The sequence below is a fragment of the Cicer arietinum genome, chromosome 1 (assembly GCF_000331145.2).
Source record: "Cicer arietinum cultivar CDC Frontier isolate Library 1 chromosome 1, Cicar.CDCFrontier_v2.0, whole genome shotgun sequence".
Taxonomy (NCBI): domain Eukaryota; kingdom Viridiplantae; phylum Streptophyta; class Magnoliopsida; order Fabales; family Fabaceae; genus Cicer; species Cicer arietinum.
Genome location: NC_021160.2, coordinates 679,893 through 707,607, shown reverse-complemented (window position 1 = coordinate 707,607; position 27,715 = coordinate 679,893). Strand labels below are relative to the sequence as shown.

At 31.6% G+C, this 27,715-nt stretch overlaps 5 protein-coding genes across 6 annotated transcripts in view; 1 reads left to right on the top strand and 4 right to left on the bottom strand.

Annotated features, from left to right (window-relative positions):
- Nucleotides 1–3,572, bottom strand: part of LOC101501526 (separase) — a 15,572-nt gene extending 12,000 nt beyond the window's left edge. For both annotated transcript variants that reach the window (XM_004486183.4, XM_012713623.3), the window contains exons 1-7: nucleotides 2,860–3,572; nucleotides 2,460–2,637; nucleotides 2,281–2,376; nucleotides 1,736–1,870; nucleotides 1,178–1,629; nucleotides 799–907; nucleotides 518–643 (exon numbers count right to left, since the gene is read on the bottom strand). In XM_004486183.4, the coding sequence (XP_004486240.1) occupies nucleotides 518–643; nucleotides 799–907; nucleotides 1,178–1,629; nucleotides 1,736–1,870; nucleotides 2,281–2,376; nucleotides 2,460–2,637; nucleotides 2,860–3,467 (1,704 nt within the window). In that variant the 5' untranslated portion in view covers nucleotides 3,468–3,572. The remainder of the gene's footprint in view (nucleotides 1–517; nucleotides 644–798; nucleotides 908–1,177; nucleotides 1,630–1,735; nucleotides 1,871–2,280; nucleotides 2,377–2,459; nucleotides 2,638–2,859) is intronic.
- Nucleotides 3,573–6,281: 2,709 nt separating this feature from the next.
- On the top strand, nucleotides 6,282–8,450 carry LOC101495578 (uncharacterized). Its single transcript, XM_004485460.4, has 7 exons — nucleotides 6,282–6,440; nucleotides 6,537–6,793; nucleotides 6,904–6,962; nucleotides 7,123–7,183; nucleotides 7,338–7,428; nucleotides 7,522–7,598; nucleotides 8,139–8,450. The coding sequence occupies exons 1-7, from the start codon at nucleotides 6,413–6,415 to the stop codon at nucleotides 8,253–8,255; spliced, it is 690 nt and encodes a 229-aa protein (XP_004485517.1). The 5' UTR covers nucleotides 6,282–6,412; the 3' UTR covers nucleotides 8,256–8,450.
- Nucleotides 8,451–9,917: 1,467 nt separating this feature from the next.
- LOC101495257 (partner of Y14 and mago) lies at nucleotides 9,918–12,623 on the bottom strand. Its single transcript, XM_004485459.4, has 4 exons — nucleotides 12,369–12,623; nucleotides 12,162–12,278; nucleotides 11,610–11,843; nucleotides 9,918–10,271 (listed from the first exon to the last, which is right to left on the bottom strand). Exons 1-4 carry the CDS (start codon nucleotides 12,531–12,533, stop codon nucleotides 10,128–10,130), a joined length of 660 nt encoding a protein of 219 aa, XP_004485516.1. The 5' UTR covers nucleotides 12,534–12,623; the 3' UTR covers nucleotides 9,918–10,127.
- Nucleotides 12,624–13,667: 1,044 nt separating this feature from the next.
- LOC101494923 (uncharacterized) lies at nucleotides 13,668–17,308 on the bottom strand. Its single transcript, XM_004485458.4, has 5 exons — nucleotides 16,846–17,308; nucleotides 15,107–16,028; nucleotides 14,904–14,999; nucleotides 14,299–14,435; nucleotides 13,668–14,061 (listed from the first exon to the last, which is right to left on the bottom strand). Exons 1-5 carry the CDS (start codon nucleotides 17,052–17,054, stop codon nucleotides 13,887–13,889), a joined length of 1,539 nt encoding a protein of 512 aa, XP_004485515.1. The 5' UTR covers nucleotides 17,055–17,308; the 3' UTR covers nucleotides 13,668–13,886.
- A 1,848-nt stretch (nucleotides 17,309–19,156) lies between these two features.
- Nucleotides 19,157–23,159, bottom strand: LOC101501212 (protein SUPPRESSOR OF GENE SILENCING 3-like). The gene is made up of 6 exons (XM_073368273.1): nucleotides 23,046–23,159; nucleotides 21,885–22,759; nucleotides 21,178–21,472; nucleotides 20,699–20,940; nucleotides 19,782–19,936; nucleotides 19,157–19,684 (listed from the first exon to the last, which is right to left on the bottom strand). The coding sequence occupies exons 2-6, from the start codon at nucleotides 22,740–22,742 to the stop codon at nucleotides 19,471–19,473; spliced, it is 1,764 nt and encodes a 587-aa protein (XP_073224374.1). The 5' UTR covers nucleotides 22,743–22,759; nucleotides 23,046–23,159; the 3' UTR covers nucleotides 19,157–19,470.
- Between the last annotated feature and the right edge of the window lie 4,556 nt (nucleotides 23,160–27,715).

The window sequence follows — 27,715 nt, the reverse complement described above, 5'->3', positions numbered from 1 at the left end:
GGGAAAGAGAGCAGTCAGTCAGGTAGTTATTTTGTAGAATCTTTTTCAGCCATAGTATTGGACTCACAGTTTTGAGAGCCGTGAAATATTTTCATTTTGTTCATTTGTCTAGTATTCCAAATATATTAATCTTCGTCTTAGTATTGAGATCCTTGTTTTCATATCATTAATAGGAGAATTATTTTCAAGATTCAGTTTCATTATTAAGTCAGGTAGCAAGCCATTGTGCCATTTATATGAGCCAAAGTAGAATTACAATGTCTAATAAATACATGGAGTTTTTAGGCTAAACTGTTTATTTACCAATATGCATCAAATAAGATTCATGAATGGTTCTATTTCTATCTATGTTTCATGGCATACTTCACTTTTGACAAGTATGATTCTCTTACTGACGGCTAGTGGCTCCTACCAGGAGCTCAACTGTTTGTGGTAATATTTTAAGAAACGTACGTATGAAGTTTCCAGGAGATATTACATTGCAAGGCCAATTTCAATATAAAAAGAAATGAAATACCTCTTTTGGTTGCTTGTTTCTGTACAAAATTATTGCAATATTATAGAGACAAGTAATTATGTATTGTAACCCTTCTGTATCAATCCACTTGCTAGCAATGATATCCTTGACCAATTGTGTGCTCTCCTGAAATAGAGGCAAAAAACATTAGTTTTGTTTTCACATGCGACTTAGTAACATTCTGCTAATATTTCAGAAATCCAATGAGATATTTAAAGTGGGAAAAATATTATAGTAAAAATGATAACACGCCAACAGTACTTCATGATAATAAGGAGAACCTGGAGTTTATGAGTGGTTTTGATAGAAAGAAAGAAAGCTGCTAAAGTTACTTTGAGCACTGTTCTACTCTTTACGCAAAATTCGTTTCCACTCTTTTCAAATGTAAAGCTGCAAAGAGAAAGGCGTGGAGATGTCTTATAAACAGACAATATGACAAAAAATATGTTTTCAGAAACTAGTAGATAGTAGTAAATGTGGCAAGTGAAAATTAGTGTAAAATAGAGCAGGTCCACATATAAGACAAGAGGCAAGAGGAATGGAAACTCTTTTCTTCCATAAAAATGAATAGAATAGCCGGCAAATATTCAAATAGAAAGATATTTAGGCCATGAATGAAAAACTCTTCACCGAAATAATTTGTATATCTACTGAATATACCTTGGACTATGAAGAATAAGTTGACAAAGGACATGAAATGCATCTACAACGGTGGAAAGCATAGTCATAGCAGAAGCATCACCCTTTTCAGATAGTAACTGTTTCCTCTCAGAATTTACTGATGTAGCAAGCGGTTGGCATAGAAATTCTAATGCCTCTATGTAAAATGATAGGTAAGTAACAGAAGCTGACTGTGTGCATGTGTGGCTATCAAAGTGTTGGTCTTCAACACCGGATGACATACAACTACTTCTGCTGCAAATATGCAAGGAACCAAGCAAAGGTGGTGAACTTTGTAGTATGTTTTTATTTTCAAGTAAAGTTCCCAGCAAACATTCAAATTTTGCACTGCCAGAGGATACAAGATCTTCAGCTCTAGACCTCAGATTACAGCTAAGTAGGAGCAACCCAGCAGCATAGAGCCTCAGTATTGAATTAAGGGGTTTTATTGCCTGCCAGAGTGTCAAACTACTTCAATCAAAGTGAAATTTCAAAGTTTGCAACAGCTTCATAAATAAAAACTACAAATAAGAAATCGTGGCAACCACAAAACAAAACCTCTTTATAATGTTCTGCTGTTTTGTTCAGATGTGCTGCAAACGTATGACAAAAACTTGCATTTGCAGTCTGACATTTGTTGACACAATAATATACAAGTTCAACAAACTCTGTTCCACCATTTCCCTCTTCAACCTGAGAGGATAAATAATTAAATATAACTGATGAATATAAGAAAATCCAGAACTCCAACAAGAAAATACTGGCTTTGTTGTTTATATGGAAAACAAACTATTAGTAACTAAAAAGTAGTCTTACATGAAAACTCATCAAATGAACAAAATCAGCCTGTAATTCTTCTAAGTAAGAGTAGTCTGGTAACAATAAAACTTTAAACAGTGGGTGGTAGCTTAAATGGTGACAGGCCGAATGGGCCAAAATAGCTAGGCCAAGTAGCGTTGTATGGTTAGTATCAAGTACATGTGATAATGTTCTTACAGTTCATGGCATTCAAATAAAATAAAGTACAAACAGCATTGCTAGATTTGCAAATTATGATCCAGAATCACTTTGTTCTAGCCATATAATTTCATATACACCCTCACCTTGCTTTCACTAGCAACACAATCCAGTATATCCATGACATAAAAGTATTTATTCTCCTCCAATTTGAAAAGTATGGAGCACATCCTGTAGGCAGTCTGCATTCAAAATTTCATCAGCACGGCTAGTGAAATATTTATTGATCATGATCCACATAGCCAAAAGTAAAGAAATAGTTTACCTTATGCAATTGATCTTTAATTGAAGACTTCGCGTACTCAATCAATGCCGTTCGACAGAAAGTTATCACCAGATCTTCATCAGATAGTGACATATTTCCAAGTAAATTTAAAGCACATTTACCCAAGTGAATTACTAACATTTTGTGCAATTTCTCATGCGAATTGGAATCCAATCCCCTAAGGCAATAAGTTGTATAAACAAAGCATTAATGGTCCATTACATAGCATACAAAAGAGACAATTGTTGCAAACACGATACAAATATCCAACTGAAAGCTACTATTTCATTTTCAAATAATAATAATAAAGCTATGTCCGTAAGTCCATAAATTGGCAGCAGCAAGAACATCAACAAAAACTCTTATAAAGCAGTGGCAGCAACAAAAAACATTGACCTACCTAAGCCATGGCTTTACTTCATCCATCAAACGAAGCACTGTACTGAAGTGACCATTTTCTTTATCGGAAGCCACTGATGCACACCTCACTAATACCGCAGCAATCTCTACAACCAATATGAATAAATCTTTATCATCTCGACCACTTTTTCCTATTTCAGGAAGAATCTTCCCTTTCTTTATCACTACCGGAATCCTCTTTAAAAGCTTCAATCCTTCAGCTTCGGCCTCATTGAACCGATTACAAGACTCAAAGCAATTTATCAATCGAAGTCTCTGGAAATAAATCTGAAACGGTTTAGAATCCAATTGAGAACAAACTGCTTCTAAGCAATCCAAACAAAGACTGTAAATGTCGAAAAACTCGAGAGTTAGGAGTTCGTTGGAATTGGAAAGTTGTGGAAGACGTTTGGGGATAATTGATAAGGAGTTATTGATGAATGGTATAAAACGTTTTGCTAGTTGTCGAATTAGGGTTTGGTCTTGTTTGGAAGAGGAAGGTTTGATATCTGAGAAGGGACGGAGGTAATCGGAGACTAGGGCGTGAATGCCGGTGGAATTGGAGGTTTGGAGCTTCGAGATAAGAGATGATTGGGTGGGAGAAGCCATGGAGAGAGCACTGCGAAATTGTGAAGTGATGATTGTGGAGAATAATAACAAATGGAAGTGTGAGTGAGCTTAATTTCGAAGGCGCCAAACCTCAGCTTGCAATTTAATTTCAAAAATATAAAATCAATAAACTTGCAGGAAACGAAATGAACCCTATACAGCAACGGTCTTTTTTCTTTTTTTGTTACAAATAAAATTTATTTTGACGAAAAAGAAAAATTGTATACTTTTTATTTGAAGGGGCATTACAAATAAATATAGTAGGTGAATATTTCGAAGTAATTTTTTCATTCAAAAATTATATTTCGAAAGTATTTACATGTTACATATTTTTTTTTTGGAACATAGTCTAATATTTTTTATTTGTAATAAAACATGCATAAAATGGGTCACCATACCATAAATAAATTGTTGTTAATATATTATATATCAAATATATGTCAAAAAGTAGAGAAAATATTGAATAAAACATGTATATGTTAATATGTGTTAATGCTCACTCTTTTACTTATTTTCTACCAAAGCTTTATTTTTTTCAATTAATAAAATAAAATATAACTTAAAAAAATTGATTACTTCCATTATAATAAAGTGTCAAATACAATATTGAAAAGTCGACAGTCTTGTCAATGAACAATCGCATTGATTAAATATGGTTATTTTTTAAAGTCTTTTACGATTCAATACATTTAAATGTGGATGAATGTATCTTCATAAATTGAATTGAGTGGAGTTTATCGGTCTTTTTTTAGACCGCGAAGATTACTTTCGATTTGACTTTTACGGTAGTATTCATCCTCTTGTATAATTCTTGTTGACAATTCTCGTTATTAAGTGTGGACTCCTTTTATGATGGTTTGTTGGTTATCACTATTTTTATTTTTGTTATTAAGACTCTTTGCACGTGATTCAATCCTTTAAGCATGTGTTTGTGTGTTAGGTACCTTAATTAGTTTGATTCAAAACTCGTTGATGCACAATTGAATTGTAGAGTGAATCCATACTCTACATGAGGGAGACTTCCCTAACGGCTGTTTAACAAAATTTGTGTTATGACTTATAGATAGTTGGTTGTTATGGATCTAGTCTCTTTCCTTATTGGCGAATTTGTTAAGCGATGATCTTTGCTTCATTTTTTTCCTTTTTCTTTTATCGGTACCTTGCCTTTTTAAAATTTTCCACATTTGTAATTCAAAAAATTACTATTAGTTTTTCCTTAAACAAATACAATATTAAATTTGTATGAAAAATACGAGTAACCCTATTTACAATTAGAACGCCAAAAATTTGTTGGCACAGTAAAAAATATGTTTAAATTATGGTGATAGCAACTGACACATCCTCACAAGAGGCTGTTAAAGCTATGAACATTTCACTTGGCAAGTAATTCAAAATCCAATTTATAGCTCGCAAAATATCCAAAGTTGTCTTGATCAACTTAACAAATAGGATAAAACGATGATGTTTGTGCTAAGATGAAGCAACTTTGATCTTCAAGAAGGCACGTACCAACACATACATTGTTAAGAAAGGATAAGAAAGACACATCAATGTTGCATCTCATACGGGCCGACTAATGCTTACACCATCCTTCCACCACAATGGGTTGTATATTTGCCTCCAACCACTACTTAATCACACAACAATCACGTATGATCGATGACCTTCTAGAGAAAAACAAAGGCTATGGTTCAACTACTTCATCCCACAATTTAATATTTATACTCTTCCACAAACCTTAACAACGCATAGCAAACACTTGGCAATTAACAATATCTAGCTCTTTCGATACAATAAAATTCATCTCATAACTTGCACATAGGAGATTCAATAGAGGTTTAATAAAACGTCATAACACTCACTCACTCCAACATGACACACTAGATATAACTATAAAAAGAGTTACATGTTATCTTTTATGTGATCATAACAAAATAGACAAGATGAACGACACATTTGCTCTAACAAGTCATATTTAAAAGCACATATCAACAAAGCGGACAAATAAATAAATATTTTACTATAATCAATTACTCATCATAAATTTATCTCGCATCAACACTTTTTTATTTTTGATCATCATAACCAATTAATACACACTCTATTTCAATTATAAATGTATCTCATGGATTGTTCTATAACACCTAATCAATCAAGTGTTCATAGACATTAACTACAATTTTCAACATAAACATTACATGGATCATAACAATCATACATAGCAATACACTTAACCATAAAATAATCATCGAACATATCATTTTACATGTAAGAGTTAGTTTACTTTATTCCATACATATTATTTATCTTTTAACATGTACATATGTGGATTATTTTTTTATTTTTTATCAACAAAAAAAATGGCGAGGTGCCAATTTGCATGAGTTGATTTTTCTTTTATGAATATGGATTAATTAATTTATTTTTAAAATACGGTTCAAATGCAGTTATGATTATTCTATTTTTATTAATTTATGGAACTAGTTTCTCAAATTTTGATTCTTTATTTAATTTTTGAAAAAAAAATAATATAAAATATTTTAAATTATATGATATTCGATCAGATAATGTAAAATCATGAAAACAAATTAATTAATTACATGTTAATAATTAAATTATAAAAATTATTAAATTATTTTGTATATAAAAAAATAAACTCAGAGAATTTTAAAGTAGATAAATCAATTTAGTGAACAGTAATAATAAGAAACAAAACAGCTTTTTAATTTTTTTTGTTGAGGTAGGGAAAATACGTCGAGGTAAAAAAAACCGTAAAGAAAAATTGAAGCCCATTTATAAGCCCAACCCGAATATAATCAAATTCTTCAAAACCCTACTAAGTGAAGTTGCGGAAAAATAAGGGTTTATACTAACTCTTCACAGTCAGTGACCTCTACCGAGCGATTTCAATTTCAATTCCAATTCCGCGGCCTCCATAATTCAATATGCCAAAATCCAAGAGAAACAAACAAGGTATGTATCTCTTTCGTTTACTTCGAATACTTGCTATTGAATTGAATTGAATCGAAGAAGAAAAACTGTGAATATGGTTATGTTATGCTATGACAGTTACACTTTCAAAGACAAAGAAAAAAGGAAGAGATCACAAAGAAGTGATAGTGAACGCAATAAGAGAAGCAGCTGAAAAGTACACTTCAGTTTACGTGTTTTCTTTTGAGAACATGCGGAATCAGAAATTGAAAGATTTTAGGGAAACATTGAAATCAAGTAGCAGGTTTTTTCTAGGTTCCAACAAAGTTATGCAAGTTGCCCTTGGTCGTTCTGCTTCCGACGAAATCAAACCTGGTCTTTACAAGGTTTCAAAGGTTGTCTTCTAGTTCTAGTTGTCTCTTCACCCATTTAAATTATTTTGTTGTTTTATTTTATTTCTTCTATTTCTGTTCTTAGTTTAGTTTATTTGTTATTTTTCTTATAGCTATTGCGTGGAGATGCTGGAATGGTTTTTACGAATTTGCCTAAAGAAGAAGTTGAAAGGTAATATACCTTTTTATTGAAGTCCATAACAATTCAATGCACAACAAGTTTAGTTATGCATAGTTATGAGAGCAAACATAACATTTTCCTACTAGGTTACTTTGGATGTCTCAGTCCTTTATTTGACTAAAACCTAATTTTTTATTGATGCAATTTGCAGGCTGTTTAATGGATTTGAGGAATATGACTTTGCAAGAACAGGAGGCATTTCCACTGAAAAGGTGCTTGGAATCTAGTTTATTTAACTTTTTTTGTATGCAAATGCCTTGTTAGTAGAAATTATTTTCCTGTCACATCCCTTAGGTTCTTAAACATATCGCATGTGCAAAATATTTTGTAAATAAATCTCATACTTTCAAGTTCTGAGTGTTTCAGGTGGAGCTCAAGGAGGGTCCTTTAGAGCAGTTCACACATGAGATGGAACCTTTTCTCCGGAAGCAAGGCATGCCTGTTCGGTTAAATAAAGGTATACTTGTATACTTTTGCATTTTTTTTGTAGTTATTGTTTAATTGCACCTGCCAATAGTGAACACATCATTGATGTTTCTCTAATTTACAGGAGTTGTTGAGCTTGTTTCCGACTTCGTTGTTTGTGAGGAGGGAAAACCTTTGTCACCTGAAGCATCTCGCATACTGGTTAGTTACTTTGTTATTACCTAATTCATCCGTGTCACCTCCATGTGTTGCATAATCACTATTGGAGTATCCAAAAGTAAAGAGTGACCCAATAGAACTTACTTTTGATGTCAGGACTTTGAAACTTGAAGTCACACCACTCTAGTCTCTAGAGATGGTTCAACCTAATGTTTGAGTTATTCTCACAGTTGTGTCTTTGAGAGTTTCATTCAATGATAAGAAATAATGGTCTAGGTTGAATTTTTGATTGTCTAATTGGAAAACTAATATTATTTTTACATTCTAACATCTTTCATTTTCTAAGTGATCATTGATTGTTCGCATTACTGTTGGTTTTTTCTTGGCTGAGGGTGATGCCCGGATAAAATTGTTGCTTATGGTTTTGTTTACTCGTTTTCTTGTTGAATTCTCAATACCTTGTTTCTAGTTTTTGACCTTAATAACTGAAGTAATTGATAACTTATAATTTGGCATTATAATTATGGTATTGCATTATAAACGCTATTATAGTGAGCCTGACATTGTGTCTGCTTTTGACAGCGTTTGATGGGAATCAAGATGGCAACATTTAAACTACACCTGATTTGCAGGTGGGGATCTGATGATTTTGAACTCTACATTGACGGGCCTGGTGATTCAGATATTGAATGCTCATAGAAAGTTTAAGATTACAAGATATGGCAAGGATGTAGTTTACACTGGACCTTGATATACTGATAAAGTATGCAAGTGTTTGAGTTATTCAGATTATGTATTTTTAGTAGAGTTGATGAATGTGAGATTTTTGTGAACTGGATATATTTTTGCGACTGATATTCAATTTATATGTCAAATTTAAAGTCTTGTTTCAAATTTTGTTGTCTCAACTCTCAACTGTCTGTTAGCTGTTACTCCAGAATTCATTCTATATTTCCCTTAAAAAATTTAATGCAATATTTCGATCCTCTGTTTTGTCAAAACTAATATTTTTTTCTTCTATTAATAAAATTAATTTTTTGGAATTTATTGTTTTTCATTTTTTTATTACGTGACAATCCCATTAATGATGTATTATTTAGTTGACATTTGTGATTTAAATAAAGTAATGTCATTATTATTATTATAATTTTTTTATATATAAAAGTAAAATTTTAAATATTTTATAATTTTTTTAAATAAATATAAAATATGAAAAATAATATTAAATATTTTAAAAATAAAATTAATAAAATATTTTATATTTTTATTTTAAAATTTAAAATTATGAAAATAGTTTAATAAAATAAATAAATTATAAATAATTCTTAAAATTTTAATTTTAATTTTTTTATTATATAAATAAAATAAATTAGCTTTAATACTTAAATATACAAATAAAATTAATAACATCAATAACGATATAAAAAATATTTTATCAAACTTAAAAATATCACATGAGTGCCACGGAATCAACAAAATTCCAGTAATTAGTTACACAATAAGAAAAGTAATAACTTTGTATCAAGAAGAGGAATGCTGAGGTTACACCACCTTACACACGTATATGAAGCAAGCATTGTTTGGATTGACTGTGTACTTCACTATTCAAAAGATACAATACTTGCGCAGGCACTGAATTGGTTACAATTTGAATTTGGTGTCCTTGATTTTGAATTACTATGGCGAATACAATTGGCATTAATACATTAGAGTTGCCTGAAGTGAGCTAGATCTTCCAATTGGAAAGAACAGTTGCCTGAAGTGACCAACTCATTTCTAATGGTTAATTGACCCTCTAAGTTAGGTCAAGTGAATAGTTGGGTATGTTAAAGGAAATGGAGATATTTGATATAGATAGGTTCACGGATGCCCAATTAACAACCACTAGCCAAAAGCTCTAGGCTAAGAACCTGTGTATGAAAGCAAACTGCCACCGCAAAACAGTTCTTGAATGAGCTGCTAACCCTTGTCTTCATCTATTAACAACTGACAATATCCAAATAGGTCCATATCAGAAAAATAACAATATCCTAAGGGGCTCATACAAAAAATTATCTGATAAAGCAAACATATACAAAAATAGCAAACTGAAGTCCCTATAATGACTGATCATTTAGGGGAGCTCGCATGCGATGGCAACAAACAAGGGAATTCGCAACAGAGTCAATCTTCACGGAGAATGAGGGGGTGAGTTACGTGCAAAAGGTGAGTGGTTATAACAAAATAAAAAATAAAGTTAAAAGTGTTGGTCTCTCAACTAAAATGGAGAACCAGTGACCAGGTAATTGATTAAAAAAAAAGAGTAACTTTCGCATTACTTTCGCAGGGCATAGAGGAGATATAGTAGTAGTACTCAAAATATTCAAGCAAACACAAGGTTCATGTTAATACTTTCTTTAGTATATAATTGATGAGCAAGTCCCCAACAGTTATATATAATAAAATATTATACCAAACGAGACGATGAAAAAATAGTTCTTGAAAGATTTACTGGTTTAGAGTCCATATCTAATCAAGAAAACATTAAGAACTACAGATTCTTAAATTATCATGCTAATTATAACACATTATTCACGCTGCCAATATTTCATCCTTTTTATCCTCCAATTGTTTTAGCTCCTTACGCCAATCTTCCAGTTTTGCTAGCTTCTCTAGCTGCTCTGGCTTTAAATCTTGCTCTGCAGTTTTCTCCTGTAGGGCTTCCGTAAGTCGTATCTGCAACCAACAATCAAATGTTAAGAAAACATAGCACTGTGTTAACCCTAGTTCTTCAGCACCATGGAGAATACTAAAGCTCATGTGATGTGTCATGATAGTCGTCACCATACAATCCTATCCCATAACAGAAACAAGGTTAAAGAGGCAACCTTAAAACTACGGGTGATTCTTTCAACCAAGTATTCCCTTGGAAACAACTCAAATATCGGCCACAGTTGAAAGCCACTAGATAAGATGAATATGGATGACACATTTATTTGGGCTTCTTGCTAAGCATTGACACCAGTGTTGTTAAATAGTGGCTATAGCAGTGAGCAACGAAATTTGAACAAATTGCATTGTTCTACCATACACTATGTAGTACAAACATTTTCAAACAGTGAGCACTGTTGCATCACAAAATTTGAACAAACTATTATTTTCTACGATCCGCTATTGACAACAATGATCGACACAATCATTACCCATTTACCATGGTATCTATCCATGCATTGTTTTCAGCATGAATTCTCATTTGGTAGACAAGACACAAATAAACTGAAATTTGAATGACGAATGAGCGGGCGAACCCTGTTGGCTCAATGACCGATTAATAGCCAAATATTAGAGTGAATCCAAAAAGTTGATTAATCTGAAGTAAATCAATAAGATCAAGACGAATTGGGAAACAGCAAATTCAGATGTTTGGACTGCAATATAAGTTGCAAGCGATTTTCTCTTCGGAGACAACCAAAAGGCTAACAAATAAAAATTTAAAAGAGGGTGTACAATCACCAACCATAATGATACGAAATATTGGATAGACAGCAGCACCTCATTTACTCAATACAATGTTAGAATGCTAATATAGTGAGAAAAGTAAGCAGGAGTATCTAACTATTGTGTAACCAATTGAATAATTCAAAAGATATCCTATGTTAAAAGGACCAAATTATGTCCATGACCAACATTACCAAAATTGCTATTCTCTAATTGCATGCTTCATTCTAAATATCATTTGAGACTCGAAAATTTAATCAATATCATTTGCCCCACTCTAATTACCCACTTGGAATCAGTATAATTCAATTTCAAACATTAAATATTATGCTCAAATAATATTGTAGCTGCATATTAAATTGATAAAAAGTTGTGGAGAACACATAAAAAGAGGGTCATTCAAGGTATGTATCTACAATACAGGAAATAGCCTTACATATTCACTAGAATTAACCTCATCAAACAGTCAAAACAATGGAGGCTTATAGAACCTTTATCACACGCATGTTTGATAGAGATGGAAATGTCAGGCCAATCTTCCTTAATGCAGAAAGTCTAAAAGCATATTTGGAGTACCTTCTTTTTCAGTGCTCGAATTCTCTTGTCTATATCTTGAGCCGAGCCAGTTGGCTCCGAAGCTTCCCCAGAGTTGGCGGTAGTAGGAGTAATGATAGAAGAATCGTCAGAAACAGCTAGTTCATTGATCTGAGAAGTTAATGAATGGACAGAATTCTCCACACTTGTAGCTTCTTGCTTTCTACTATCTTCAGCTACAGTTGGTTCTAAGTTAGTTTCCTTATCATTTGAAGCCTGCAACAAGTAAATAATTCTGGCAACTTAATATCTCTATTCTCGCAACAACGGGATAGAAAGCTTGGGGAATGACTTATTTGAATTTAGCTACCGACATAAACACCTCTGAGACTATTTGGAAGAGTTCATGAAAACAGCTCACGACAAGTCTATAAACTATTTTAAACTTATTTCCTAGCTTTTCAAGATAAGTTATGAAAACAACTTATGACTTATATGAAAAAAATTGACTTAATTTAATCGTTTTGTATATAAATAGTTAATACATATAGATTACTTTGTAATGTAAAGTAGTAGAGAATAAAGGAGTAGAACCTGAATCCGTTTTTCCTTCTTTCTTTCATTTCTCTTAACAGCTTTGGATTTTGGTTTAGAATCGAATTGAGGGTGATAACCAGGAGGACCAATGTGCGAGGCCATCTCTTTTCTCTCCTGCATAGTAAAAAAAACAAAGACAAGTTATTAGTAAGACAATGCAACATTAAAATTGAAAGTTTAGGTTGAAAAGAGATGAAGTCATACGAGGAGAGGTTTTGGTCGATAAATGGCGGTTTCTTCTGGAGGGACATAACCGGGTCTGATTCGTATTTGTTTTCGGTAAGTTCCATCGGGTCGACGGGTCGGGGCGATGATCCGTTCACCATCTTTCTGCTTCACTTGATCTTCGCCTCTCTCACTGCTCGACATCACTCACTCTCACTCTCACTCTCTCTCTCTCTTTCTCTCTCTCTCTCTCTCTCTGCCACCCTCTCCCCTTCTCAATAATAATCTATATCAATTTTCCAACAATTCTTACTTAAGTTTCATTTAATTAATTCAATATTACACGCAACCTCACACCTTAAATTTAATATTTCATTTTAAACTGGACTCAATTCAATTGTGAATATGTATTTATAATTAGATCACGTAAATCCTTTTAACACTAATGTGTATTTTGTCAATATAAATAAATGCTAATATGTACTCAGTTATTTTTATAATAGACAATTGAGTTATAATTTAATAAAAAAATTAATATTATTTAATTTATATTATAAATTAGATAAATTAATTTTTGTTGATTAAATTATAAAACGATTGTCTCTTATAAAAAATACCAAAGATAATAGTTTATTTTGTGTTATGATTTATTAAATTTCAATCATTGACTAATTTTTTTGTAAAAAGATTTTTTTTTGTATTAAATAAATTTAGGGTGTGAATATCTTAACAAAGACTATTAGCAATATGTAATACCATGTTTGATAATTTGACTAACACTACAACAGAAAAAATAATAATATATCTATAAATTATAAAGAAACTCTAGAATGGATTGATTCACATTTATCTGTATAATATTTCACACAAAAAAATAGTAAAACAATTTACTTATTTTGGTAATACATATTCTAAAAGTATTATTAGTTTATGTTTGGACAGTTTTATTTAAAGAGACTTTCTCATTTTTAGGCAAAAATAAAAACATTGCAAGATGCAAAGGAAGGAACATTCGAACGTGTCCTCTTGTCGAAAGTAAAAAACAGAGAAAGGAACATGTCCTGAACGTGATCATATGTTCTTCCATCAAAAGATCACTTAAGTATAACCGAACATTTATCAACACGCCCTATCTATCAATCCCATTAACTCAATCTGTATCTAATACAAGTTAATTGGATTGAATATCATTAAATGAACGTCTTTGGAGACTCCTAAATATCAAGAAGTTTGACAATGATAATTGCAATGCAAGACTCATGAATCATGATTCATTAAACCCCTGCTTCTCTGCACTAATCACAAACATACTTGATCGAATAATTGAAGAGATTTCCAAGAGTGCAACCGCCGTAAATTTGATCATCAACATGTGCAACACTTGTTATACATTAATTACATACATGATATAAAACGAACAAAGAATATGAAGCAGTTACATTCCAGTACAAATGAACAAAATTTTACAACAACTCTAGTTGAGGGTTGGGGCAGTTAAGAATTATAAACCCAGCAAGGAAAACAGTACAAACGTGGTAAAAGAAAGCTGTTAAAAGCTTATTCCCTTTTATCCTCTTCTGGCTCGTCGTCTTCATCAGAAGATGCATCAGTCCGGGCGTTTTTTTCTTGCCTGACTAAACTTATTTCTCCTTGGCCTTCTTGTTTTCCCTTAGTCAAAGACAAAACTTCTTCATCATCAGATTCTTCTCCTACTTCCTCTGAGTATGCATACCTATGCGTAGTTTGCAGAGGCAAATAAAACAAAAGAAGTGAGACTCTACTGGAAACCATCTGAATCAGTCGTTACAAAATAAGGCAATCCCATCAGATGAGTCATAAATTTCAACAGGCGGGTAGCTTACTTATTGACGAGATTCATCTCATGAATCATTTCAAAGTAGAAACATAACCAGTGATAAATGATGGAAGGAAAAGTTATATTTAACGACTTGAAATGAAAAATAGGCACCTTTGAGAGCTTTGGGAAGGCGCCCAGAGATAACAAATAACACAGAGTAACGCATATGCTAGAATGTCCCAGAATGCAGTGATGATCCAAGCACTCTGCCAGCGTTCATTAAATGGATCTGTTGCTTTGAAGTAAACCTGTAAAAGTAAAATTAGCACATGCTGAATTGAAGAACGCCACATGATAGAAAATTTCCATAAGAAAACTGCATTTCAGTGATTTCCTCGAAATAGAACCAAGATGTTTCAGATAAGTCAAACACAATTAGAACCAGGGATAGAGACACCTCTAGCATGTTCCTTTCAAATGTATCCATAATAAAGTGAAGAATCCCATTTAGTCATCACTAGATTCATACACCATTTGATCTATTTTACTTATAATGCGTGTGCACTTCTTGTGTTCTCCTTTGATCATGCATTTTCCTTTTGGTCACATGACTGATAGGTTGAGTGGTATACATTTAATTTCTAATTAGTTGAAGTTACTTTGAGAATGATCTTTGAGCTGCCTCTTCTCTATTTATAATTTGTTTTCTTGATATTTGAACGGCAACAACAATAACAAGCCTTATTGGACAAAAAGAAATTGATTATAAGCCTTACCTCATAACCTATCCAAACAACCGAGGAGATCACCATTACTACTAATGCATTTGAGAATTTCCTGTATATATCCAACTTAACAGAGCTCCGTTTTGCCTGACAACGAACCAAACATATTATAAAAAGTTGATAGACAGAAATCCAAAACAGAAAAATTTACAGGTAGAGTGCAGTAAAATAATAAAAACTAGAAGAAAGGATACCTGTAACTGTTCCAGTGTTTTTGAAAGAGAAGTAAAAATCCATAAAATCAAAAATGCATCCAAGAAAGCATCCGGAAGAACTAGAATGAGCCTTGCCCTTCCTGATACATCACTGATGGTCCCCACATATTCAGTAATATTCAGCAACTCTGACGCAAGCAAGTAAGTTATTCCAAGCAAAAGGACCTTTGATGTAAGACCACCAAGAGTGGGTCGCACAACACCATAACCCATGGAAACAGAGAGAATGAGAAGTCGTGATATCGTTTTTCGTATAGCCCCAACAGTGACAACTACTGTTGTGACAACAACAGGTCTGATTCCAGTATTGTTGAAATTGGAGTACTCAAAATACCAGAGAATCATCTCAAACAATCCAAGACCAATAACAGCTGAGATACAGTGCTGAAGTTGCAATATGTCATCCCAAAACCTCACATACTGAAGGAACCAAATGATGCCAAGGCAGACATAAGCCAATGCCATAAATACATAGAACTTCTTTAATGGGGCCATCCTACCAGGCAAGAACCCATCAGGGTTTTTCCAGACTGTCTTCCCACTCATCACCATTTCCTTGAGCTTGGGGTCACAAGCTACAAAAAACAAATTATACATTCCAGTCTTCGAGATGGAAACTCCCTTAGAATCTAAACTTGCAATTCGGGATTTCCCCTTGAAATATACATCTAATATGACTGGCCAATTAATGTCTGTTGCAGAAGGTCTCCTGATAACCTCTCCTTGCTTACAAACTCCCATCTTAGCTAAATCAGGGGTGCAACAGATTGCCCGTTGTCCACCATAAACAGAACCACCTATATCATCACGATCAGCAGCCTCAAATATTATAATGTGTATTGGCACAGTACCACGCGCCCTGGCTGCAGGTTTGCTTCGCCTAAAGGTTATATTCTCAAACCTAGCACCCATAAGCAAAAAAAGTCAGTGCTTTCTGTTATGTTTGACATATAATTCAAATATGAGGCAAGAGATATGAATTATATAAATCCATATGCTAGGAGATATAAGGTTGGTTGGATGGTTTAATCTCCACCTCTAACATAATACTAACAATATCAGTATTTTCCATAAATAAAAAATCCATATTCAATTGCTAACATTCCAAAGAATACTAAAGAAACATATTTTCCATGCTCCAATTTTGGTTTTCCCTTCCAATGCATATCTCTCACACTTCATTAGTCCCATGGTTCATAAAGATTGCAACACTATTTACTAAAAGAAACAGATTAGGGGAGGGAATCGTCAAACAGTTAACCTAACTATCAGCTTACTTATTTTGGCACTTGGCAGCATCATTTGTAAATGAATCTAAGATTCAAACTTCTAATAGATAAGTAAATTAGTCCAGACATCAGATGACAAAACCACTAGTAAGACTATTTACAGCGAAAGCACGATGCAGAACTTTTCACTTAGTGGTACCTCAACTCTCACAAGGTAGCTTCGCCCAACAATGCAGCATCACAGTGGAAAATAAAATAAAATTGAAACACACAGCTTAGTATTTAGCCTTATCCCTCTAAGTTGAATTCTAGCATCTATCTAGTCCATCAATTTTTGCAGTTCCTAAAAGTTAACACACGTTTTCTGCCCTAATTTATGATCATAAATTAGTAAAGTAACAGAGGGATTTCCATTTAGTTAAACTCACGGAATCTACATTACATTACATTAAATTATTAATTAATGGAAAAGAAGCAGAGAGAGAATACCGAATGTAAGAACGTCCGTCGTGAATGGAATGGACATTGGAAGCGGTGGCGAGGGAGGCGGCGATGCCTTCGCTGCCACCGGAGAGGAGATATGCATTGCCGATTTCTTGGAAAGGTTCATGATCGTAGATGTGGATGGATGCAAATGAAGTGAATAAAATGGAAGATAATATTAATAATAATATTAGTAATGAAGAAGCGAACAACATGGATCTCGATCTTGTTGTCAATGCTGAATCTATGGCGATACACACACACTGAGATCGGATTGTATAAGCGAAAATAATGGGAAGAAGAGAAAGAAGAGGAATGAATATATATATCAGTCGTTGCAATGTCACTCTCTCCGGTGGATGCAACAACAGTAGTAATAGTAGTATTAGCTTCACGCGCGGATCTAGCTTCTCTTTTTCTTTCCAAATATTTAGGGTGAGAGATGGATGAAGTCCAACAAGGCAACAAGATAGAAAAAACATTCAGGAATTAAATTTAAGTTTAAAAAAGAAATTACATTTACTTATACAATCACACTAAATTCTTAGAAAATATATTTAGTTATTGTTTTAGTACAAAAATAACAAACTCATTTTTTCATTGAAAAAAAATCTTAACATATAAGGAATCAAGAAGAAGAGAGGTTAGTCCCACGCAACTTAATTAAACATAATTTAAATTAGGTTTAATCGTAGTTTAGTCCCTCAGTTTTAGCTTAATCACAAAAATAGTCATCTCATTATATTTATTTTCAGTTTTGATCCTTCAAATAAAATTTTATGATGAAGTGTCATTTCTTTAATGATGTGTAATAAAAAATGAGAATTGTGGAAGATTTCATATGAATTAATTATATTTTATTATTATTCCCAATTTATAAAACACATTTTCTATTTTTAAAAACACATTTTCTATTTTATTATATCATTTAATTACAAAAATATATATAAATAAAAAACACATTCCTATTATAATCCTTAATTTTATTCCATTCCAAGTTCATCAAAGGTATTTCAAAAAATTTATTCCATTCCAAGTTCATCAAAGGTATTTCAAAAAATGTCATTACTATAATGTGTTCTACATTTACTACTGAAACTAATATATACTACACAAAGTATTTTACACTTACTACTATTATATAATTAATTATATGATTTGTGGTTATAAGAAGAAGGAGGAGGAGTGGAATTTAATGGACTTAGGGGTGAGGAGGAGAAGTGGAATGGAATGGAATTAGAGATTAAAATAAGAATATGTATTTCTTTTTATGTTTTTGTAATTAAATGATGTAATAAAATAGAAAATCTGTTTTAAAAAATAGAAAATATGTTTTATAAATTAGGAATAATAATAAAATATAATTAATCCATATGAAATATTCCACATCATTCAAAAAAATGACACGTTTTGGACTAAGATTTTCTGTGACGGACCAAAAGATGACAAATAAAATAGAGAGATTATTTTCATGATTTAGTTAAAATAGGAGAACCAAAAATGCAATTAAATCTTTAAATTATAATTGAAAAAGATTTTTATTTTTAATATTCGACGATGCCCTAACGATTATTTGTCTCATTGTAAAAAAAATAGTGTTTGTGTTGATTTAAGTTTAAATATTATTCAAAATTTAATAGTAGTTTTGAGTCTTACTTTCACTTGTTTTTGGAATTGAACTCTCTGTTTTAAAATTTATCAGTTTTGAAATTTATTAGTTTTGATATATTTTTTAGATTTTTGAATTAAAAAAATGGTGATATGATATTTTTTTAAATGACTTAAGATTAAATCTAAATGATATGAACCACACTTATAATATTGTAAGACAACTTTTAAAAAATTTATTTTCAACTTTAAAATTCTTTTACTTTTGTAATTTAATTAATAAAAGTAATCAATTAATGCATCTGAATTATTATATTTATCTCTTGATTTGATTTTTAATATATGATAAACTAAATAAATCACATCCAATTAACCAATTCGAAGAGAATAAATTTGAAAAAAAAGTCGAATTGAAGACTTTAAAGAACAAAGAAGCTCCTGACAACAAATCCAGTGAAATCAATTCAAAAGCTCACATCATTTTGCACATATATGCCCAATACAATAAATAGTGAGCACAAGAGAGGCTGCATTTTCTATCTATAAGTATGAATCTAATTGTAATTCAATGTTCGTGGAGTGAGAAAAGAAAGTCTCGTAGTGTGGGTGAAAGAAAGCAACGCTCAAGGATAAAACATTACATTTAATTCTATTGATTACCTATTCATCCTTTTCAAAAGTGGCTTGACTTTGCCATATCCTTCATGTGCAATAATATTTCTTGATTAACTCACGGTGAATCCTGAGGAGGAAATATGCATATAGATTTCATGGTAAAATATTTTTTCTTTTTTGAGCAAAAAAACAAGTAAGTTGAATCATCATAAAATTATTTGAAAGTCAAGTACATAATAACAATTGCAACGAAAACAAAACTACTAGAACCAGTCAAAATGGGATCAAAACTTTGGTGATAGGCCTCATCATCAACTCTCACTTTTCAACTTTCAAACTAAACTAGCCAAAATTTGGCAGAATGCAGAAAATGTATTATAATATGTGTGCCTGTGGATACTTTTTTCTTTAACCAGTTTGAGACTGGCTTAAAGCATACTTGTTCATGAGCTGAGTTAGTTCATCTTCCAATTCCTTCACAAGTTCAACCTGTTCTTGCCACTGCTTCTTCTTCAGAGCCAACTGTTTATCTTCATGCATTTTTAAGATATTATCTCTCTCTGCCTCCAATTGCCTCACGTCCTTGTCTTGGGACTTCCGGAAACTAGAAACATTCTCTATTCTGTTGATAAAAGATAGAATTTTATTTCAGAAAACATCAATAATTGAGTTTTAGAACCGGGTCACTTAGTGCAAGGTGAGGAATATAAGAATATTACATATGATTGCCGTCGCCTTTCACAGAAGAATCTCCATTAGCCCATATCACTTCAAGTTTTGCCTGCTGCAATTTCTGAAACTCATCTTCCTTTGCAGCTATAGCTTGTTGAATGATTTGTATTTGATCAAGGAAAAACTTTTCTTGCGCGTCCATCTAAACACGATATACAAAAGTGATCAGTCATAAAAGTATTTTTCGCATCATGAATCAGATAGAAACTACCAGAACCAAGAAAGACAACAAAGTTGTAAATTCGTAACATTCATACCATGGAAATATCACACTCAAAACAAGCAATAAATTGCTCAAGCAGGCACTATTAACAAATCACTCTCAAAGTGGAAGTTGAACATAAAAAATGAAATTCAAGAGAAAGAGATACTGAATAATGCACGTATTATTTATCCCGAAGAATACAATACAAGTGCTGTGACTTATGCAGTTATGCCTCATACACCAATATATAAATAGGGGCATGAAAACAAAAACAGTATAACTGAAATAACTAATCTAATAACTAGCCAATGACAGCTGAAATTCTATTATTAACTAACTAATAACTAATTGAAAAACAGAAAAACTATAAAATGGTCGAATGAAAACAGATATTGAGGAATAAATGATGAGGGGAACATTATTTCTAATAGCCATCATAAAATGGAAATCAGAAAAACATGGACAGATCGACTAAGTTTCAAAAGAAAAACACCCTTTGCTTATTGGTGTTTCATAACTATCATTTTTCAAAAAGACACCCTGCATTTAACAACATAAACTGATTGCTGTCAAAATGGAAAGTATCATCACCAATTCTATTCACAACTTCTTAATAATAAAACTATCAAGCACCTTCTTAGACAAACCAATGTGCATTACAAGAATAGTATTAATCTAATTTTCGTCTCATAACTATACCTCCTCGTTTTGTTGATGAGATTCTTTAATACGTTCTCGCACAATATGGTTTTCTTCGATTGTTTTGCGTAACTTCTCACTTACTTTACATAAAGTGTCTGCAAAGACTTTTGATTTAAGTTGTTCTTTAGCTATCATGTTCTTGAAAATGTCAAGCTGTTGACCATCATCATTGATGTGCTTTATCCTGCTCTCAACCATCTCTTGATATGATCTCATTTCAAACTTCAATTTCGACTTTCCTAAACAAGAACATTCATTCCAAATATTATACAGAAAGTAAGAAGGAAAAGCAATTGCCAAAAAACAAACAAGAACACCTAACAAAGTCTCTTAGAGAAAAAGAGAATTACGCCATCTAAGCCATCTAAGAATTCTTAAACTAGTGTTGTCATCTTCAAATTCATCATAAACTATTTCAACCCAATTGGACATAGAACATAAATATAAAAAAGGCTAATTAAGAGAGGAAAAATGACCTCCAGAGTGTTTGTTGAAAACATCCAAATCTTCTCTAGAGGCCAGGTAACCATAAAGTGGGCGCTTCCCGCCTGGGACAAATGGATTCTTACAACGATTCCAAGCTTCCCTATCTCTTCCTTGCTCTTTGAAATGCATATGGAGCCGCACAGATTCTAAATAACCTGCTGCGGATGCATCAAAAATCAAAACACTCATCCCTCGATGTCCTTGTGGACCATATGAGTGTCGAGCCTTCAACGCAGCATAATCACTGAAGCAACCAAGGAGTTCTTGGCTCCCCATTCCAGTCCACTACAATTCAATTCAGTGAGGTTAAACTACATAGGAACTTCACTTCACTTGATTATTTTTAAAGAAACTAACAAAGGACTAAAAGACTATTCCAGAAGATACAAAACTTTAAAAAGGAAATAGCATAAAAACTTGTGAGGCAGTTCGGGAGAGCTTATAAAAACTGCTTATGACATGTTCGTAACCTGTTTTTGACTTATTTTGATAAACTCTTCGGTATAGCCTATGAAAACAACTATAGCTTATATGAAAGTCGTTTGACTTCATTTTATTTTCCGTTATAGAAATAGTATATACATAAGTACTTATTTGATATTTATGTTATAAGCGCTTAATTAAGCTCTTTGTCCAAACATAGTCTAAGTGTATGTATATACTTCAATATATTAGAAAACAAGAAAATACACTGTACCTTATTGTTTTCATCCTGCTCATATGTTGTATTCATGATGATAACCATTGGGGGCCAAACTATTTCATGATCCTTGACATTCTTATCAAGACCCTCCCATAGTCCATCATAGGCTTCACCAACCTTTATCAATGGAGCTCCTCTCCTGGAGCACTCTTCCTCCAAAGTTTCGGCAAACACTCGATGCAACCTCACCCTCCTTACTTTTATTGTCTTGGAATGATTCAGAAGGGGCTGCAACCCACGGTACCAATCAATAGCCCTAGTACCCCCGTGACATGCTGGGCAGTGCCACATTTTTGATTGTGAATTGATCTCCTCAACTGTCAGTTTATTTAAAATATCAAAGAATTTCCTGAACCACTTGCTTTTCTTGCAACCTTCATGGTTTTTCTCTCCATTGTCCGAGTCAGTGTCATCTAAAGAAACATCATCATCACTATCAAAAAATTCATCCTCGTTGTTTTCACAATTAGGTTTTGGAATTCCTTCATCCTTGCATTGATGATCCTTCAATGTAGTTGTATCAATTCCAACAGATGAATGTATTCCTATCTCTGGTGTTGGAGATATTAGTGATTGTGGAGGTAACTTCCTATCATTCAAAGTTCCATTTCCACTTCCAGCAAAAATCTTTGGAGATATTTCTGATCCACTATTACCCCCCTTTGTCAGCTTATGCAGCACATTTGGTTGGCTCCATACATTTGAACACCAAGGTGTTGAGATCACCACCTTAGATTCACCAGTTTGCTCTGAATTCAATTTGGTGTTGCGGCTCAATTGGTTGAATTTGGAACCAGACACTCTGTACACATTTTCCAACTTTGGAAATTGATCAACACTATAATCAGCCATAATTCAACTTTCACAACCTATCGTGATTGATTTATGGCATTTGAATGAAAGAATAAGTAAGAAAAACAAATGCAAAACATTAGAGCAATAGATTAGTAATTGCATTGCATGGAATAAGTTAGTATGTAATAAAGTAATAACAGAATATATCGTTTTTGTCATCGGTTCTATTAAAAGAGGTAAAGGAAGAGATTTGCGAGAAAAAGAAAAAAAGAAAGATGGTAGGTGAATTGGATAAAGGAATATATTCCATGTATTGTATTGCATTACTCGCTAGCAGCCAGTAATTGAATAAGGAGGTACCTATGCATTGATGATGATGGCATTGATGATGATGATGTTATGATGATGTTATGATGACTCGTTCGGTATTCAACGGAGCGAACAAGAGAATATAGTTAGCCAGGTACTACTATCAGTTTCGCACTTAGCTGAGCACCACTATAGTTAACCACTTTACGGGTAAACCATGGTTTACTCTATCATGCTATCATTTTAGTATATTATTCTACAAAATATTTAAATTAGTCGTCGAATTATTAAAATAGTATTTAGAAGATATAATTTACTATCATGAAAGTATCTGTAAGAGATAATTTTCTATCAATATAGTTAATATAGTTTATGATCGTTATAACGTTCACTTAATGATATTTTGATAATTTAATAATTAATTTAAATTTTTGTTGTTGAAACTAAAATAACAACGTACAACTGAAACAATAATTTACCTCCACTTTATTTATATTTAATTTAATGATTGTATATATGTAATATGTTTACGATATAATAGAAAGAAATAGAGATAAATAAAATAAGGTATTAGATAATGTTGAGAAATATAATGATGTATATTTATGGTCGTTGTTTAACAATAGAAGAAGTATTTATGTGTTTTTTTTATTAATGTGTTTTTCATGTAAAATAAAATCAATATTGTATACTTGACTTTACTTATTTTTTGACTTTAATTACCATAGTTCATTTTTTCTAAGAACCAAAAATATATATAATACTAATTTAATGGTATAATTGAAAAATAATTAAAGTTATATTGAAAATAGAAAAAGAATTTTTCTTAAAAGAATTTTTTTTTTTATAAGTGACATTTATTTAAAAATGAAAGGAGTCTATAAGAAAAATGTTTCAAATAAGATTATTTTACCTTTATAATCTTATTTCTTACTCTCTCAAAAATTTAGGTAAAAAAATATAAATTAAATATATTAAATTTTCTTGATTTTATTTGACTTTTATAAAAACTCGAGGTAATATTAAATAAAAATGCATATATCTTGTATAAATAAGTCTCACTATTTTCAAAAGCATTAATATATGGTAATTTTTGAAATGAACTATTAAAAATAGAACATTTAATTATTTTCAAGAGCATTTAATATGTGGGTTCTTTTCACTAGTATTATGACCCCACAAGCTAACAACTTCTTTTATATAATAGTTTACTAGTGCCTAGTGTATTGTATGAGTATTTTTTTTTTAATTCTTTTTTAAATAAAATATAAAATCAAAATTGGACACCAATTTGATGATGATTAATATAAGTTTTTATTTGGGTACAAGATGATTAATACTAATATTTTTTTTAGTAGAAGGTGATTAATATAATTAAAATATATAGTTAATTAAATGCGGCGTATTATTAATTAATGAATGTTACTTTCATCTTTATATAAAAATCCTTTTGATCAACGAACAAAATGATAAAATTAAAAAAATAATTTTTAAATTAAATTTATCATTAATGTATATTCAATTTTAAATTAAATATTTTTTATAATAAAGACCTAATGACGTATCAAAAAAATTTCTTATTTCTCATAGTAAAGACGATGTAGTAGTGAAAATGTTGTTTGTTTTATTGAATGTGGATGCACATAGTAATATTTTGAGGGTACAATTGAAAAATATTAAAATTAAATTAAAAATTAAAAACATCACTCATTTAGAATTTTTTATTGTTGTTAAAATGATAGTTATTGTAAAATGATGGCGTAAAATAAAATTAGGTCTAATGATTTGACTTGAATGAGAATACCTTTTATGTTATTAAACTAAATATTGTGAGTTTGTTTGTAAATTCTTTTATTTTCTGTTTTGATCTACTTTAAATTGTACTGTTATTGATCGATGTAGTGTTTATCAAATTCCATGAATAAAATAATGGGTTTTTAATTAAAAAATTAATACTATTACTCGTTTTCTTGTTTTTCGTGATTTGATCAATTAGATACTCTCTCCAACCTTAAGTAAAAGTAAAAATGGATCAACGAACCTTAAATATAAACTATTTTAAGTTGGAGAAGATATAAAATTTTAAGTTGATATGCATATCAATGCTATATTTTTTTAATGTACAAATAAGCAAAAGAATTTAACCCTTTATAATTAGTATCTGAATCCTATCAGATAAAACAAAAAAATTAGTTAAAAAGCACAAATTCAAAGAGACATGCATGCCTTCTTTTGATAAGAAATTCGCATTACAATTCATTTCACAGAAGATTTGATAAATATAAATACTTCAATCAGGAATGAAGCAGAGAGTGAATATCTTTCAAAAGAGATAGGAGATCCGGTAAAGTAGAGAACATACATCTGACCTGGTTAATCAGAAGTTTAGAGTCACTTTCAAATAGAACTTTTTTAAGTCTATATTTTGAAACACCCCTAACATTATGTACAAGAGTCCAAACTTGAACAAAAAGAACATTTTCAACACCTAAACTGCTATAGTAATTGCGGCAATAATTGTTGTTCATATCACGAATGACCATGCCAAAGGAGAAACTTCAGAGTAGGTTAAAATGCACCATCAACCATCACTTTTTTAAGCTTATATCAAATCACAACAACGCGAAGAAGAAGAACCGAAAAAAAAAAGAATTTGGAGTAATAAATTGAAAGGCATACAGATACTATATCATACTTTTAAAATTGTAAGAAACAAATTAAACCTAAAAAATAAACTATAACAGATAACAAACTAGAATTAGAGTTTGAATTTTTTCAACAAACCAAACTTATTTATGCAATACCTAACTAGACCTCACCTATTTTCACCACATACGCTTCCATAAACAAAAACCACCTCGTACTTTCTTGTGCAAAAAAGTGCAACTTCTCCATCATTAGACAAAAAATGAAACCTAATATTGCAAAAAAAAGATGAGAAAAAGTAAAATAACTACAACCACTTTTAACGTTCAAGTGGTTGACTTGCAGCAGAAAAACTAATCAAAGAAACGGAAATAGAATTAAGGCATGAACAATATACAAAAGGCCAAAACTTTGCTAGAAAATCCTGACCTTCAATCTGAGATTAGTTGAAAAAAATTGGAAAACTTAGGACTTTCAAATCATTTTAGAAAAATGTTGGTTAATTCAATCAAACATTTTCATTATCATGGAAGAATTTTGTTTCTCAATAGTAGGAACCTGCAAAAGTTAAAAGATCCATTAGATTCGGATATTATGTATATCAATGATAATTTAAATGCATGAGCTGAAAGAAGAGAAGAATTATATATAAAAATTATAATTTATAAGTTATTATAACCATAATAATTCACTATGTAAAAAAAAAAACCATAATAATTCATATTACATGATTGATCTCTCATTTCTCAGAGACAGATTCACAGAGCCCGTTTGGTATACTGGCCACCCCCAAATCCAATTATCACAATCTGGGGGGTGCAAATTCCACTAATGGAGGTGGACAGAATGCCAAAATGTCTATGGAAAAATATCTCTGAGAAATTTTAGAGAGCAGAGAGAAAACATAAAGAAATGAAAATTCTAGCTGAAGTTTATATACTAGCTAGTTAGGTTGTAATAATTAAAGAAATTGACCAAAGTTTTTGAAATTTATAGAAAAGTGGCATAATTGGTCTTTGTATTCAATATTAACTTTTTGTAGAAAGAAAGGGCATCAGCGTGCATGAAGTTGTACTATATGTTGGGCAACTATGTTATTGTAAAAAGTGAAGACTTTGAAATTTGAATTATGTTGAGTTGACTATGAGTTTGACAAAACTACATCATCATAATTTTGGTAAAATTCCAAATCGTAGCTTTTACTAAAATCACAGTAGTACATTATAATTTTGCTAAAATCATCGTCAATCAAAACATGTAGTCAACTTTTGGTAGGTTTTGTTTGTATTGTAGGAGTTTGCACCTATTAATGTCTGTTTAAATATATTATGTGCATCTAGTACAAAAAATATATATTGTACACATTATTAATGTGTATAGCAGGAATTAGCTGATAATCTCCTTTGGAACAAAGACTTGGGTTCGTGGAAACTTGGCTTGCATTGTATTATCTTGCAAATGTGGCTTTCTTTTCCAGATATTGACTATGGAAGGCAATCATGCGCTTTCACTATTCTTTTTGACTTGCTGCAAAAGGAGGATGCAAATGAGTTGTTTATGTCTCCCACTCAAGTTTATACATAATTGATTTTTGTCAACCAACTGTATGCTTCGGTTCAACACAAATTAAAAAAAGCTGACTCTATCGCATCCTCTTTTTGAATGAATAGATTTGTAAACTTGTTGATTATAAATTGATTTGTGTTTAGACTTTAGATGCATTTCCTAAAATAAATGTTTGGCTTTAGTTAAATTTACTTTCACTTTAAGAAGCCCAATCCAGTTCAAAGTTAGAATTCATTTTTGAGGCAGGACAATACTAAAAAAAGACTCAAATATTGATGAAAGTAAATTTTATGTTTATAAATTACTTTTACCTATCTCAAAAGTCAAAAGTAAATCCAAGCATGGGCTTAAATAGCTCAACAAAATTCCTCAGTGCTTTATGAGGAGCCACTTATAGTACACCCACATTGTATTAATAAAATAAGAAGAGATGGGGTAAACTCTTCAAAAACTTTATGTAAACTATTTCTATAAGCTACATTGAGAATCTTATAAAAATAACTTGAAAA

What these genes read in the sequence shown, in the direction of transcription:
- LOC101495257 (XM_004485459.4), bottom strand. Translation starts at nt 12,533, where the DNA reads ATGTCGAGCAGTGAGAGAGGCGAAGATCAAGTGAAGCAGAAAGATGGT. An exon ending in ATCGACCAAAACCTCTCCTC is followed by an intron (nt 12,279 to 12,368) that starts GTATGACTTCAT and finishes TTTACTATGCAG; the next exon opens with GAGAGAAAAGAGATGGCCTC. An exon ending in TTCGAGCACTGAAAAAGAAG is followed by an intron (nt 10,272 to 11,609) that starts GTACTCCAAATA and finishes TGTTGGTTGCAG; the next exon opens with ATACGACTTACGGAAGCCCT.
- LOC101495578 (XM_004485460.4), top strand. Translation starts at nt 6,413, where the DNA reads ATGCCAAAATCCAAGAGAAACAAACAAG. An exon ending in GTCTTTACAAGGTTTCAAAG is followed by an intron (nt 6,794 to 6,903) that starts GTTGTCTTCTAG and finishes TTTTTCTTATAG; the next exon opens with CTATTGCGTGGAGATGCTGG. An exon ending in GCCTGTTCGGTTAAATAAAG is followed by an intron (nt 7,429 to 7,521) that starts GTATACTTGTAT and finishes TCTAATTTACAG; the next exon opens with GAGTTGTTGAGCTTGTTTCC.
- LOC101494923 (XM_004485458.4), bottom strand. Translation starts at nt 17,054, where the DNA reads ATGTTGTTCGCTTCTTCATTACTAATATTATTATTAATATTATCTTCC. An exon ending in TTGTTTGGATAGGTTATGAG is followed by an intron (nt 14,436 to 14,903) that starts GTAAGGCTTATA and finishes TTACTTTTACAG; the next exon opens with GTTTACTTCAAAGCAACAGA. An exon ending in CCTTCCCAAAGCTCTCAAAG is followed by an intron (nt 14,062 to 14,298) that starts GTGCCTATTTTT and finishes AACTACGCATAG; the next exon opens with GTATGCATACTCAGAGGAAG.
- LOC101501212 (XM_073368273.1), bottom strand. Translation starts at nt 22,742, where the DNA reads ATGGCTGATTATAGTGTTGATCAATTTCCAAAGTTGGAAAATGTGTAC. An exon ending in AGCAGGATGAAAACAATAAG is followed by an intron (nt 21,473 to 21,884) that starts GTACAGTGTATT and finishes ATTGAATTGTAG; the next exon opens with TGGACTGGAATGGGGAGCCA. An exon ending in CTCATCAACAAAACGAGGAG is followed by an intron (nt 19,937 to 20,698) that starts GTATAGTTATGA and finishes TATCGTGTTTAG; the next exon opens with ATGGACGCGCAAGAAAAGTT.